General features: G+C 36.0%; 1 protein-coding gene and 1 pseudogene across 1 annotated transcript in view; both read right to left on the reverse strand.

Moving 5' to 3' along the window:
• ITFG1 (integrin alpha FG-GAP repeat containing 1) overlaps positions 1–16,421 on the reverse strand; it is a 310,112-nt gene that overhangs the window by 6,549 nt on the left and 287,142 nt on the right. Inside the window, exons 15-16 of the mRNA XM_059383282.1 lie at positions 1,848–1,972; positions 1,123–1,205 (exon numbers count right to left, since the gene is read on the reverse strand). Of these exons, the coding sequence (XP_059239265.1) occupies positions 1,123–1,205; positions 1,848–1,972 (208 nt within the window). The remainder of the gene's footprint in view (positions 1–1,122; positions 1,206–1,847; positions 1,973–16,421) is intronic.
• LOC132006254 (U2 spliceosomal RNA) lies at positions 7,720–7,835 on the reverse strand (annotated as a pseudogene).

Below are 16,421 nucleotides of genomic sequence, written 5' to 3' on the forward strand. Positions count from 1 at the left end.
CTCTACTGATGTTATCTTATTTTAAGCAAATGTTGTAATAAATTGTTTTCTTAAGTAGTTTGGTTCTAAAGCCCTTAAATCCACCATAAGAGACATCCTGTAGTATGCTGGTAAACTGGCTCTCTGGGGTGGGGAAAAAGACTTGATTGGCAGTTGCCAATTTTCATGTTGTAAATACTCCCATCATAGCTGATTTTAGTGTATAAAATTTTAGATGTATACAATCAGCTCATGAGCTGGCATGAACTGGTTCTAGCAAATCACTGTATTCAATTCCATCTAAAAATTTAGTAAGTAACAGTACAGCCTTCATTTTGAGAAGAAATGTAACAAAGCAGGACCACACTGGTCACATATTCATAGATACATTACACCCTTTCCCTTTGGTTATTTTTTCATATTGATATCAGACTAGCCTTAAGAACAACTTATAGTCTTCCCAGTGAAATTAGAGTGTTACTCAATACCTTTATCACCTACTTTTTAAAAATAGTGTAATCACTCTAGTAATTAAAGAAAACTGAACAAAGATAAGGAGTTAGATTTAAATGCTATTCCTATAAAAGGAATATATTTTGCTAATAAGGAAAAAAACCAGTTTTCACTTTTCAGTGAAAACTTACTCAGTGCTGAGCACTGTCTTAAGTGTATTTCATCTACCTCCTTTTAAGGCACCTACCTACCTATCTCCAACTTTACAGGTGCAGAGACTGACCCTCAGCAGTAGATCTTAGTTTCTAGCCAAGGTCTGACTCTAAAACTTATGCCTAACCACTGTGGGACATACACACTTCCCAAGCATTTATTTGAAAGATCAATGCTTATTAAAAAATTCAGCATTCTGAAATTTTAGAATTTATAGCTAGTAAACTAAAGAGCAGTTCATTGAAGCAGAATATGTATAAATCCCTAATTAATTAACTTGCTGTTTTCCTAGTAAGGTTTAATTTGTTCTTCATAAAAAAAATCAGGGACCTTTTATGTGGGAATGTTTAGTCATTTAAAGTGATGGGACTCATGGGAACACAGCAGGAGCAGAGAGAGTTTTAAAAACATGTAACTGTACCAGTGATTCTCAGTTGACAGTATTTTTATCAAGATCAGTTCAAGCAAGGACATTACCTTCGAGGAACATTGTGAGGATATGGAATGACAATTAGCTGGGAATTTGGAATGATTGCAGTCCACTCTTGTTTTCGTATAGACTGAAAAAAGAATTTAAGAGCAATTAACATCTAGTATATTTTAAAAACAGAATTATTATTCTAAATAAATAAGAAAAAAAGCTAAGTGCTCCTTAATTAATTGAAATCCTAGGTATGGATTAAGCTAAATTTATATATATATTAAGCCCCAAACAGGGCTCCTGGGCCCTGCTGGCAAAATTTTTTTTGACCTTTTCAGGGAAGGATTATATTTGTCTCATAGATTCATTAATTTAGTAAATATTTATTGAAAGTGTAGCAGGCACTGTTCACAGTGCTAATGTACAAGTGCTACTTGAAGCAAAATTCAAGTGGAGGTGAGGTATGACAAGAAATACAATAAAATGTATTTTATGTTACATAGTGAAGATGAAGAGAAAAAGCAGGAAAGAGGGACAGGAGGTCATGAGGTTTATTTTAAAGGTGGTGGAAAACTGTATCTTTAAATTATGCTGTGTTCTATGTAAGATAAGCTTAGATAGGTCACTACTCATTTCTCTTTTTCTATATTCTCCTTAAAGAGATTAAAAAAGATTTAATTATTTGGATTCAAATTCAACTGAATTCAAATAGTTGAATTTAGATATGTGAATATTATTTATTAAGACAGATTAATTGTAAAGACAATAAATTTTTACTCACCTTCTCTCCAGATGGACGGGGAATGCCAACATATAGATGATCAAGAAAGTTTGCACTTCGACCTAAACCAAGTACATTGTATGGTAGTTGGAGGGCTAAATGTGCGGACTGGCTGAGTTGTCCAGCTAAATTTATTTAAAAAAAAAAAAAAGGGATCTTTGTAAACATTGCTCTCATCAAATGTTAAATGATAAAATGTAAACAATTTAGGTGCCAAAACTTAATTCTTTAAGGATAAATTCTTTAAGGATAAAAATGTGAAATGGAATGTCTGGTTCATTACCATTAATGGTTCACTTTTCAAAGAAAGCAGCTTTTTGAGATATAATTCACACACCATAAACATCACCCATTTAAAATGTATAAGTGGTGGTTTTGAGTATATTAAAAAAGTTGTTGAGTCATAACCACAAATTGTGAATATTTTCATCACCCAACAAAGAAACCCCATTCCCATTAGCAGTTAATCCTATTTCTAACCCTTACTCTTTCAGCTATGGGTAACCACTAATCTACTTTCTCTAGATTTGCCTCTTCTGGAGATCCATATGGATACAGTCATACATGTGTGATCTTTTTATGAATAATGCTGCTGTGCGTGTTCACACTAGTGTGTCAACTTATGTTATCCAAAATATTTGCACATTCTATATTCCCATCAATTGTATGAAAGTTCCAAGTTTTCCACATCCTTGCTAACACTTTATCTGTCTTTTTGATCACAGCCATTCCAGTGGTTGTGAGGTGATACCACATTGTGGCTTTTTTTTGCATTTCCCTAATGACTAATCACGTTGAGTTGCTATTCCCTAATGACTAATCACGTTGAGTTGCTACTGGCTATATATATATGCAGCTACCTTTTTATTTCTTCTTCTTTTTTTTTTTTAACCTTTTTATTTCTGTGAAGGGTAAGTAGTATCCTCTCTCTCACTTTGGATTTTAGTAATTTGAGTCTTTTAGTCTAGTTAAAGGTCAGTTGAGGTGCCCCTCAACTTTTCTGTACTTTCTTTGTACTTAAAGTGTCTCTTGTAGATGGCACATAATTGTTTCATATACGATTATCCATTCTACCAATCTCTGCCTTTTGATAGGAGTGTTTGTTCCAATTACATTTAATGTAATTACTGATAAGGTAGGAGTTATGTCTCCCATTTACTACTGATTTTGTACAGGTCTTAGGTCTTTTTTTTTTTTTAAGATTTTATTTATTTATTTGATAGACAGAAATCACAAGTAGGCAGAGAGGCAGGCAGAGAGAGAGAGGGGAAGCAGGCTCCCTGCTGAGCAGACAGCCCGAAGTGGGGCTCGATCCCAGGACCCTGAGGTCATAACCTGAGCCGAAAGCAGAGGCTTTAACCCACTGAGCCAGCCAGGCACCCCGTCTTAGGTCTTTTAATTCTATTCCTCAATTGCTGCTTTGTTAAATGTTTTCTAGTGTACCATTTTAATTCCCTAGTAATTTTTAAAAACATTTTTATTTATTTATTTATTTGACAGACGGAGATCACAAGTAGGCAGAGAGGCAGGAGGGGAGGGGGGGAAGCAGGTTTCCCGCTGAGCAGAGAGCCGGATGCGGGGCTTGATCCCAGGACCCTGGGATCATGACCTGAGCCAAAGGCAGAGGCTTTAATCCACTGAGCCACCCAGGTACCCCTCCCCAGTTATTTTTTTTTCCTATTTTTGGAATTATTATCTTCATGGTTGCCATGGGGATTATAGTTAGCATATTAACTAAAATAAAAAACTTAATTCCTAGTGCAAATAACAACTCCAATATAGCTATTGGTGTCCCCTTTCCTTTGTGCTCTAACTATATAAATCATATTTTTATACATTGTCTACCCATCAACACAGGTTCATAATGATCACTTTATACAGTTGTCTTTTAAATCATATAGGAAATGAGACACTACCATATTTTAAGTTTATCTATAATCTTGCTAGTGTTTTTTACTTAATTGTGTGGATCTGAATTACTGTCTGTTGTCCTTGCAGTTCAGCATTTCTTCTAGGTTTGGTCTACTAGAGATGAACTGTTTTGTTTATTTAGGAATGTCTAAATATCTTCATTTTTGAAGGATAGGTTTACCACATATAGAATTCCTGACTGACAGATTCCGCCTCCTCTTTTAGCACTTTGAATATGTCACCTCCCCGCCCCGGCTTTTATGGTTTTTTGGTGAGAAGTCAGCTATTAAACTTATTGAGGCTCTGTTGAGTGTGGAAAGTAGCATCTCACTTGCTGCTATCAATAGTCTTTTTTTTTTTTTTTTTTTGGTAACAGTTTGACTATGTGTGGATCTCTTTATTCTCCCTGAAACTGGCTGTGCTTCTTAGATGAACAGATAAATATTTTTCATCAAATTTGGGTGGCTTCAGTCATTATTGCTTAAGATATTTTCATTATTGCTTCAGATATTTATTTCGCCTCCTTTTCTCTTTTCCTTCTAAGAATCCCCTATACATATGTTGGTATGCTTGATGGAGGGTCTACAGGTCTCTGAGTTTATGGGGCTAAGATCACTTTATATGTTAATAAAAATAAATAAATAAATAGAAAAAAGAATTCTGATTACTAGAAAAGATTTATTTATTATTTGAAAGAGACAGAGAGGGGTGAGGGTAGGGCAGAGGGAGAGGGAAAAAGAGAATCTCAAGAACACTCCCTGCTGGGTACAGAGCCCAATGCAGGGCTCAATCTTACAACCCTGAGATCATGACCTGAGCTGACACCAAGAGTCAGACACTCAATCAACTGAGCCACCCAGGCACCCCTCTGAAGTTTTTTCCTGAAACCTAGGCTGTATACATTGTATGCTGAGATTTGGTCTATATTCAAGTGTGCTTATTCTTTTGTCAACTCAAATCTGTTATTAAGCCTTCTACTGAATTTTTCACTTCAGTTACTATTTTTTCCACCTCCAGAATTTCCATTTGATTTTTAAAAACATTTTATTTATTTATTTGACAGAGAGAGAGATCACAAGTAGGCAGGCAGAGAGAGAGTGGGGGAAGCAGGCTCCATGCTGAGCCTGATGCAGGGCTCGATCCCAGGACCCTGAGTTCACAACCCGAGCCGAAGGCAGAGGCTTAACCCACTGAGCCACCCAGGTGCCCCTTCTATTTGATTTTTGAAAATGATCTTTATCTCCTTATTTGCATTTTCTATTTAGTGAGACATAGTTATCATTCTTGCCCCTAATTCTTCAATCTTGGTTTCCTTTAGTTCTTTGAACATATTTATAATAGCTGATTTATAGTTCTTGTCAATGAAGTCCAGTATCTTTGGACACATTTTCTGTGGTTTGTTTTTATTTACTTATTTTTTTAAATGTGTTTGTGGCATACTTTTCTGTTTCTTTGCATATCTTATAACTTGTGTTGAAAGTGGACTTCTTATAACAACTATAGTATCAGCCACCTCCCTTTAAGGATTTGTTGGTTTTCTTTGTTGTTGTAGTTGGTGTTCATTTGTTTAGTGACTTTCCTGGATGAATTCTATAGGTTTTGCATTCCCTGCCACAAAGTTCTTTTCTTTTCTTATTTTTAAAGTTTTTGTCTTCACTCTGACTTTCTAGGGGGCATACTTGCATCAGTATAACCAACGGCTGGTACACAAGTTTTCCTCCGAAATGTTTTCTGTATGTCTTCCACATTTTGTCTGGAGGATTTGTGTGTGGAAGCATGTCCTCAAACTTCAAGGAGTTTATGGAATAGCTTTAGCTTTCATTTCTTGCTTGAGCAGGGCCTCAAGGTAGTATATGCAGGCTAAATATCTGAATGAAGTAGTTTCCTTTCTGGACATGTTGATAGCCTTCTAGATCCCCATGAATATACTGGAGTTTTGGAAAGTTGCCTATGGTTACCTGGTCACTGAGGACATCCTTTTTTAGTTGGCCAGGCTCTTGTTTCACTACACCTGAAGTCTTAGGCTTAGGTGGCTTAGATTTTGCCAGCAGAGATGATTGTTGTTTTTTGTTTTTTGTAATGTCCTGGGGAATAGTTTTTTTTTTTTTTTTTTAATTTTATGTTTTACTGCTGGCTGAACTCCAAGTCAAATAAAATAGCCCCAACATCCTAAGAATGGGGATTTTCCAGGGAGTTGCTAGTTTAGATAAAATACTGTTTTGGGGCTGGGAATTTTAATTCAGTCAGTCCTATTTACTGACTGTGAACTACTGGCTTTTCATGGCAGATGCATTTCCATACCACTCAGTAGAGAAGGGAGCTTGGGTGGGAATAGCCCAAATTAAAGTGTGACAGGCCCTGCAGTTTTATTGAGGATTAGTAGTTCCTCTTGGATAGACAACATACTCCATTCTGTGGCTTTGGTTAGTTTCTAGAGTTCTGAAATGGTTGATATTAGCGGTGTGGTCAGTACCTTTTTTTCCTTTTTGGGGAGAACTGGGTCATGTATTCCTCACACTGGCATCCCAAAAGTCAGTCTCTCCCTATGTGCGCATATATTTGCTAGGTATTTCCTACATAATTAAACTGAACATTTAAAGGATAAGACTAATTAATACCTAAGTATTTTAATATTCAGTGGGACTCTGCTAACATCACTACACATTACCCAGAAATATGAAATCATTTGAAAGTATACATGATTTTTAAAATATAGTTCTTATGACAGAAATGGATATGTATAATGTAAAGAGACATTGAACTTAGGGAAAGGCATTTAAAAAAAGTTAAATAAGTATATAAAATTGTAAAGCAATAAATTGCAAATTAGTAGAATCGAATGATAATGATTAACCTCGAGTATCTTGTCCTGCACAATAAATAATACATATTAGCTATATGTTATTATAAAATTTATTATTATATAGTCGAAGTAAAAATCAAATATATACTGATTTCATTACACTATCAGAAGACTGGCTTAAGAGACAAAACTAGACATATAAATTATTTTCCTATAATTACCTGACTGTACAGAACCAAGACAAGAACATTTATTATTAATACTCTATTAAGACCACCAAAGAACATAAATTTGAAACTAAAAAGTATATTTAATAAGAAAACTGAAAAACTATTAAAAGAATAATGAAAATAAAAGTATTCAAAATCTCAAAATGAAGAGATAATTATATTTTAACATACTTTTTTTTTTAAGATTTTATTTATTTATTTGATAGAGAGAGAGACAGTGAGAGAGGGAACACAAGCAGGGGGTTTCGGAGAGGGAGAAGCAGGCTCCCCGCAGATCAGGTAGCCCCATGTGGGACTCAATCCCAGGACCCTGGGATCATGACCTGAGCTGAAGGCAGACGCTTAACAACTGAGCCACCCAGGTGCCCCATTTTAGCAATCTTTTACTCATGTAATTTTTTTCCCTCGGCATGTGCATGCACAAACACATTAGCATAGTTTAGTTTCATTGCTTTTCACTCAGTATTATTTTATGAGTATCTTCTCATATTATTAAAATTCTTAAAAAATGGGTAAGCAGGGACACCTGGGTGGCTCAGTGGGTTAAAGCCTCTGCCTTCAGCTCAGGTCATGATCACAGGACCCTGGGATCAAGCCCCGAATTGGGCTCTCTGCTTAGCAGATAGCCTGCTTCCTCCTCTCTGCCTACTTCTCTGACTACTTATAATCTCCGTCTGTCAAGTAAATAAATAAAAAAAAATCTTTAAAAAAAAAGTAAATAAAAATGGGTAAGCAGAGAGAAAGATTATTCCAACACTGAAATCCCACTGAGAAAACCAAACGAAAAGTTAAAAGACACTTATTATTATATATGTCCTTAAAAATTATTTTTCTAAAATCTAGACATTACCAAAACCAATTTTCTTGCCTACATTAATCCTCTTATATCATCATTGAAAAAAATCTATTGTTGGAGATAACGGAGATGATGAATTTCTCCTTATTTTTCGCTATTATCAAACTGATATCACTATTGTCAAACTATTATCAAATTGGTAAGAGCAGATACTAAACTTGATCTTAGCCAAAAGGCCAAGAAGTGATTAATCTTTCACCATTATAAATAATGTTTTAGTGAACATCCCTGCACATCAATATTTGTCTGCATCAGGATTAGTTTTTTGCATTCCTAGATATGGAATACTGGGTCATAAAGTAGGACATTCATTGGATAAAAGAATAGTCTCTTCCAAACCGTAAGAGGCTCTTAATCACAGTAAACAAACAGGGTTGCAGTTTGAGGAGGGTTGGGAGAAAGGATCACTGGATGATGGGCATTAATTTAAGGAGGGCAGTGATGTAATGAGTGCTGAGTATTATATAAGACTGATGAATCACTGACTTCTACCTCTGAAACCAATAATATATTATATGTTAATTAATTGAATTTAAATATAAAGAAAACAAAAGAGAATAGTCTCTTCAACAAATTATGCTAAGACACCTGCAGAATGATATAGAAAAGAAAACATTTTTTAAAAAGAGGTGTACTGTATATTTCTTCTACTTCTCAATGAAAGCACCTATTACATTTCATTTCTTTATTGTTTTTTAGGGGTGAAATTCACATAATGTACAATTATCCATTATTTAAAGTATAAAAATTAGGTGGCCTTTAGTGTATTCAGAATGTTGTGCAACCACCAGCATTCTCTAGTTTCCAAACACTTCATCACCCCATAAATATACCATACCCATTAAGCAATAACTCCCGATTCCCTGGTCACCTCTAATCTGCTCTCAGTTTCATCTTTTACTCCTTAATCTCTCTTCCTTCTGCTCTAAAATATGGGTTCTTCACTGCTCCTTGACAATTGCACAGATGCTTATACCTTCCAGCTTTGACACTGGTTTTCTCCTTTGCCAAGAATATTCTTCAAAAGATAACGGTATGTGCAACTCTCTTACCACCTTCAAATCTTTGTTCAAATAGTACTTTCTCAGAGAGGCCTGCTATGAACACTCTAGAGAAAATTGATGACTATCCTTTTTACCTGGCTTTATCCTCCCCTGCCCCACAGTTCTTATCACTTCCTGATAAGTGTTAAATAGTATTACATAATATACTGCCTCTTTCCCCCTATTAGAATATAATCTCTATGAGGGCTAAGATTTAGGTCTCTTTTGTTTACTTCTATATCATAAGATTCTAGAACAGTCCTGGCATATATTAGGCACTCAGTGCATATTTTTTCACCAAAGAATGAATAAAGAATTTTACCCACCAAATACACCAAACCTGAGTCTTATAACATATTCTCAACTTAAAAATACTGTATCAGTTTATACCACATAGATCCCAGTACAGAAAGACTGTCTACCTAACGATAAATACATAAAAGGCATTTGTGATATACTAAGCACCAGATTCAAATGCCTATATGTTCTTTTATGACTACATAATAATCTGACTTTCCAAAACAGTTCAAATACACATTTATGTAATTAAAAAAATACACATTTATATAAAAAAATCAAGTTTTAAAAATTGATTCATTCTTATTCTCCAGGAGAATGTTACACTGACATAATCCTGACTGCCTAATGCTATTGTAAAATAGATTATGCTGTAATTTAAGAGTCTAAAGTAATAAAGAAGGCAGGACAGGAGAGAAATCCCACTTTAATAATTTCCATGCAGTCTGTTTTGAGGTAAGATACTGAAGCCAACTTCATTGTTCAAGAATACCAGATATGGGGGGGCGCATGGGTGGCTCAGTGGGTTAAGCCTCTGCCTTTGGCTCAGGTCATGATCTCAGGGTCCTGGGATTGAGCCCCGCATAGGGCTCTCTGCTCAGCAGGGAGCCTGCTTCCCCCCTCTCTCTGCCTGCCTCTCCGCCTACTTGTAATCTCTCTCTCTGTTAAATTAAAAAAAAAAAATCTTTAAAAAAGAATACCAGATATGGGGGCACTTGGGTGGCTCAGTGAGTTAAAGCCTCTGGCTTTAGCTCAGGTCATGATCCCAGGGTCCTGGGATTGAGCCCCTCTGCTCAGCAGGGAGCCTGCTTCCTCCTCTCTCTCTGCCTGCCTCTCTGCCTACTTGTGATTTCTGTCTGTTAAATAAACAAATAAATAATCTTAAAAAAATACCAGATATGAACTTTATCATAACTGTGGCTCTGATGTCAATTTGTCAAAAAATAAAACTTAAATACTATATATATGCTGATGTAAGAGGCAGAGAAGCAAAGGGAAAAATAACTAGCCGAAGGGGGAATAAAACTAAAATTTCATCTTCTTGGTGTGTGAGTATGTGTGTGATTGAGTCAAAAGGACACTAATTTCTATCTCCCTGCAAGGGATTAAGCCACTGGGAATTTGCATCTAACAGTAACGTCTGTAACTCTTCTGGCACTGCCCTGGCTTGAGGAAAAATACCATCTCTATAAGAATGAGATAAAAGCACACATTCAAACAACCAATATTTTATGTAACTTTAGAGAAAAACATGTCTCTTCTTGGGAGAGAAAATTGTTCTGAGAAATATTCATTATTCTAAAATGAACAGCTCTGAATCAAGAGTACATTGACATCAATTAAAATGGAGATGAAGAACACTGAGAGAGGACAAAGTATAAAAACTGAAGAAAATACCCTCTTAAAGCAATAAGAATTAACAGCTATTAAATGCAGATGATATGCCAAAAACTACGGCAAGTGTTTTTTGCATCTTATTGCAGTTGTTAACAATAATTGCATGTAGGTAGGTACTATTATCTCCACTTGATTATGGGGAAATCAAGAGGTTAAATGATTTGACTAAAAACATATAGTTACTAAATGGTAGACCTTGGGTTTTAATTTTGGCAGCCTAATTCCAAAGCCCACACCTCTCATCATCACCCGTGATCTTATTTTCAGTTGAAAAAGTAGTGTGATGTTTGTCTTACTGTTCTATAAAAAGGACTTCTAAGGACATTGAATAACCCCATCCAACGACATTTGATCTTTTATGGTCTAAAAAAAAATTATTTGAGAGAGTAGGTGAGATAGAGGGAGAGAAAAAGCAAGCCTGAGCAGGGGGAGGGGCTGAGGGAGAGGGAGAAGCAGGCTCCCTTCTGAGCAGGGAGCCCAGAGCAGGGCTGGATCCCAGGACCCTTTCTCAGCAGATGCTTAATTGACTAAGCCACTTAGGCACCCCATGATTTTTACTACTTGGATTTGTATTTGTGGTGTCCTAGGATATGATCTGGGAATCCATAACATTTTATATGTAGTTCTTCCAGTTAACATGGCCTTTCTTAACTTTTGTAAATCTAGGCTGTGGCATTGGGCTTTGTGATGTTTCCTTCTATAACTAAAGCCTGGGCTATTTAAGCAGTTCTGGAAGATGGGGCTGGTGTATTTTGCTGATCTTCTACAATAGGCATCAACTTACTGAGGAAGAGTTTAATCCAATTGTATCCACACAGGATTCGATCATGAAAAAGATTGTACTATGGATATGGACTAGCCCTTGGTCTATACTAGAATAAGCTCAGGTTCTCTGGCTCATTCAAGGTAGTTAAAAAGATGGAGTGAAATTTTTAGAGGACTATTTTCACTGCCTGTAGGGGGATGCTAAAAGAAACATCATCATTTTTTTTTCATGTGGTGTGCATGTTAAATTCTATTTTACTACAAGGAAACATTATGAGACCATCAGGTAGGGAGGGAACTGTGTTTCTTGGTGGGGAAAACTTGTGATTTTCAGAATGGCAAGCTGGATAATAACATGAATGCTAGAGGTTAAGAAAAATGAAGTTAAGATTTTGAAAGAAAAATATGTTCCTAAATAGATTTGATATTAACTGTATTTCATTACATAGGGACTCTGATTTAAACGATTTGGCCAGCAATGTTTCTTCTTACTCATTGGCCTGTATTCTTCAATGTCCTGTTTTCAATTTTCTAGCTGCCTAAGAAAATCATGCTTCTGGTATAATGTCATGCCTGCCTTTAGTCTCTCCATTGTAAGTGAGAGATGTTCCTTTAATCAATGTGTTCTCTTTTCATTAGGTGACTGGTATACCATTCCTCTTCCTGGCAGGGCAAAGGCATGGAGAAAGACTGTTCCAGGTACTGGTGTATTTTTTTTCTCATAACAAAGTTGTCAAGAATGTTAGGATTCTATAAAAACCAATGGATTAAAAAGGTATTGATACATGATAAAATTAAAAATTTAAAAATACATTGGCACTTGCTTTCCCTTTCTGCTGGTGTGTTTTAATTGCTAACAGAGTAAGTTTCTGATATAGCTAATAAAATCTTCCTAGACCAATTATCACAGTCTCTTTTACCTAAATGCCAACCGGAGGTAATAATTTGTGTTATCTCACATAATAAGTTTCATTGTAAATATTTGCCAAATCAGATAGCCTAGACAGAAAATCTAGAAGCTAAACTGCTGTTTATGGTGTATTCTTTTAAAAAATATTTTATTTATTTATTTGACAAAGATCACAAGCAGGCAGAGAGGCAGGGAGAGAGTGGGGGGGAAGCAGGCTCCCTGCTCAGCAGGGATCATGTGGGGCTCGATCCCAGGACCCTGAGATCATGACCTGAGTCGAAGACATATGTCTAACAACTGAGTCACTCAGGTGCCCCTATGGAAAGCTTCTTAAAACAATTATTGGCCTCTTTTCCTGGTAGTTGATGGGTGACTTATAATGCAGAGTGAAGGAATCCACTAACATTTGACTTATTTCTTTGGAGTATTTGGAATCATGTGTGAACTCAGCTTCTAGAAAATTGACAAGGATAAAGTGATGAAATATGTGGGAGAACCACCTACTAGACTGAAAATAGCACCATGGAAAGAGGTACAGAGCTGCTTCCAGTCTAGTGATATATTCCTTTCTATGCCCTATTTCTAGGATATAGTATTGTGGCTGACACCTAATGGGCACTTAGTAAATATTCACTGTACTAACCAGAAGATTTGGTAGTAAATAACTAAGTCTAATTTGTATAATCATTTAACTTTAGTATTTCCTGAGGTCTTATATGCCATATCCACAATTACTGTTGAAGGCATCCATTTTAATAATAATCTGACATCAACTTAGACTAGAACTTGAACAAAAAAAATTCCGACACAGGAGACTTGTGATGTGGTATTATGGAAAGCGAACAAGATTTGAATGCCAAAGACAGTATTTTAACACTGCTTTGTTTGGTTTCTAAAGTCCCTTGACTTTCCTAAACTTTAATTTATTCACCTAAACATATACTGAATGCATACTATGTATGCCTTTTACACAGAGATGAAAAAGATACAAAGCTTGACCTGGAAATGCTTAAAGATATAACAGAAAAATAGAACTTGAGTGTTTCCTCATCCTTAAAAACAGAATTACAGTATCACTTATTGCATGGATTTGGTGAGGCAATTACAACACCGGTACTTAATTTTTAATAGTTAATGAAAGTGCTTTGAAAACTGCAAGGCACTATACAAATGTTAGTTGTTATTTTGATTATTATATAACCATTCCTCATATTTTCTGTTTTTTCCCCCTTAGATTGAACTTTAACTTCACATTCCTGAAAAATAGTGTAACACCAATTTTTCATGGAAGTTTTTCTAATTTCTCTTTTGTAGTAAATCAAGAAGTTTTGGAACTCTGGTTCAAACTCCATCTGTCAACCTGCTTCCCAGTTATAAATTTAGAATATAGTTTTAAATGTCTTTTTTTAATTTTTAATTTTTTATAAACATATATTTTTATCCCCAGGGGTACAGGTTAAATGTCTTTTTTTATTAAATCAATATATAACTCACACACCACAATGTCTACCACTTTAAAGTGTACAATTTGGTGGTTTTCAATATAGTCACAAGTTGCCTAAGTGTCACCACTAATTCCAGAACACTTTCATCAGCCCCCAAAAGGAACCCTGTAACTATTAGCTGTCATTTCCCATTTCTTCCTTCCCCCAGTCTGTGGTAAGCCTCAGTCCCCTTCTATCTCTATGGATTTGTCTATTCTAGACATTTTATATAAATGGAATTGTATAATATGCAGTCTTTTGTGATTGATGTCTTTCACTTAAAATATTTTATAAGGTTCACCCATGTTCCACAATGTTTTGTGTTTTTGTGGCTAGATAATGTTCCATTATATTGATATACCACATTGTTTACCCATTTATTAGTTAATGGGCATTTGGTTCATTTATATTTCTTAGCTATTGTGAATAACTCTGCTATGAATATTCATATAATAGCTTTTATGTGACACATATTTTCTTTTTTTTTTAAAAATATTTTATTTATTTATTTGACAGACAGAGATCACAAGTAGGCAGAGAGAGAGGAGGAAGCAGGGTCCCTGCTGAGCAGAGAGCCCGAGGTGGGGCTTGATCCCAGGACCCTGGGACCATGGCCCGAGCTGAAGGCAGAGGCTTTAACCCACTGAGCCACCCAGGCGCCATGTGACACATATTTTCAATTCTCTTGGGAATATTATCCCTAGGAGTGGAATTAATGATTCATATGGTAACTCTATGTTTAACTATTTTTGGAACTGAGTAGTTTGAGTTTGATAACGGCTTTTCTTTCTTTCTTTTTTTTTTTTTTAAGATTTTATTTATTCATTTGACAGAGATCACAAGTAGGCAGAGAGGCAGGCAGAAAGAGAGGAAGAGAAGCAGGCTCCCTGTTGAGCAGAGCGCCTGACACAGGGCTTGATCCCAGGACCCTGAGGATCATGACCTGAGCTGAAGGCAGGGGCTTTAACCCAGAGCCACCCAGGCGCCCCTGAAAACTGCTTTTCTTAAAACAAAAAACAAAACAAAACAAAAAGATTTTATTTATTTTGAGAGGGAAAGTGAGCAAGCATGAGTGGTGGGAGGGGTAGAGGGAGAGGGAGAGAGAGAATCTCAAGCAGACTCCATGCTGAGTGTGGAGACTGACAGGGAGCTTGATCTCACGACTATGAAATCATAATCTGAGCTGAAATCAAGAGTCAGATGCTTAACTGACTGAGCTACCCAGGTGCACTTTGGTAACTGTTTTTCTACAGCTTAATGGTCAAAGCATCTAATGAACGTATGATAAAAAACACTGCCAGTGCATGTAAAAAATAATCTGAAGGGAAACAACAAATCCATAACTCTCATAAAACCAAATTGCCCTGGGCGTTACTGACTGTGAATGTCTAATTTAATGGTCAGTGCTCCTTTACATTAAGGAGGTAAACTTTTCTGAGGTTGTGTACAATTATGTTTCAGCCGTCATTCTCTGGATTAGAAAGATAAACTCTGGTTTCTGAAGTGGACAATGTGATATAAATGAGCTAAATAGGAAAGCTTGGTTTATGCTTTAGTGCACTTTATTTTTCATATTGGAGACCTCTCTCTCTCTCAGAGGCAAAACACTTAGCCATAGCATTTTAGTCAAAACTGTGTTTTATAGTGATAAAAAGCACATGGGAGTAAAACTGCTTAGTTCTAAAATAGGGATAAAAGATACATAGCTACTTAAACCAAAGATGCGAGGTTATTTTTTAGTCCCAAATTGCAAGTTAGGTTTTTCACTAAAATATGTGATTTAAAAATGTTCATTAGACTAAGTAGTTATCACATGTTAGTTGACTGTAGAGACTTGGAGACAGTTACTTGGCTATAATACATATAAAACACAAAAATACCTTATAATATTTCCTTTACCAAAGTCATTTCTTTTCCCATGCACCTTCTTCCTGGAGAACATAATTAAAGTTGTGACTGTCAGGAAGCATATTCTCTTCTACTCTTAAATCTTTCACCTTCTGCTTCAGTGTATTGCTTTCCCTTTCCTGTCTACTAAGTCTGCACTTCCCAAACACACCTTTTTCTTAAAGGTCCATCTCTGTAAACTCTTTCACATTTGGCTGTCAAGCAAAGCAGAATACACTTCTTTTAGCAATTATTTATTGTTCTTTAATGAACTAACTGAAAGTTTAGTTGCTTACAGCTATAACTATTTTATCCCTCATGGATTGTGTATGTTGGCTGGGCAATTTCTGTTGGTTTTGACACTCTTGTGGCTACCTTCAGCTGGAAGGTCAGCCGGGATGGCTGAGTAGACCTCTCTCCTTTTAGACTTTCATTCTGAAGGAGACTGCACTGGGTTTCTTTACATGCAGTCTCAGGAGAGCATCCCAAGAGAGCAAGTATCAAGTATAAGATCTATTAAGATTCTACTTGTGTCGTGTTTGCTGATGTCCTCTTGCTTAAGCAGAGTCAACACTGGAAGGAACTACATTATCAGTTATTGGGGGCCACTGGTGTGGCAGTTTACATCTTAATGGTCATTAAGCTAAACTATATATTTTTTTCTCTTTGATGTTTAGCTTGGGAATTTTCTATTGACACCTTCAAGCTTACTGATTCTTTTCCTCAGCTATGTCCAAGCTACTGCTGAGCTCCTCAAAGGCATTCTTCATTTCTAGTATGGTGCTTTTGGTTTCTAGAATTTCCTTTCCTTTCTGTTTGAGCTTTTAGGATATTAATAATGGTTATTTAAAATTCCTTTTTTTATTCAAAGAGCCTCCCTCCCCGCCCCCACCTTTTTTTTTTGGGGTCTTTGAGCATGCCTTGTAATTTTTTGTTGAAAGCTGCTCATGTATAGTATGAGGCTTTAGGTTTATCTGGCTATGAGTTAGG

This window comes from Mustela nigripes, chromosome 17, assembly GCF_022355385.1.
Source record: "Mustela nigripes isolate SB6536 chromosome 17, MUSNIG.SB6536, whole genome shotgun sequence".
Classification (NCBI taxonomy): Eukaryota; Metazoa; Chordata; class Mammalia; order Carnivora; family Mustelidae; genus Mustela; species Mustela nigripes.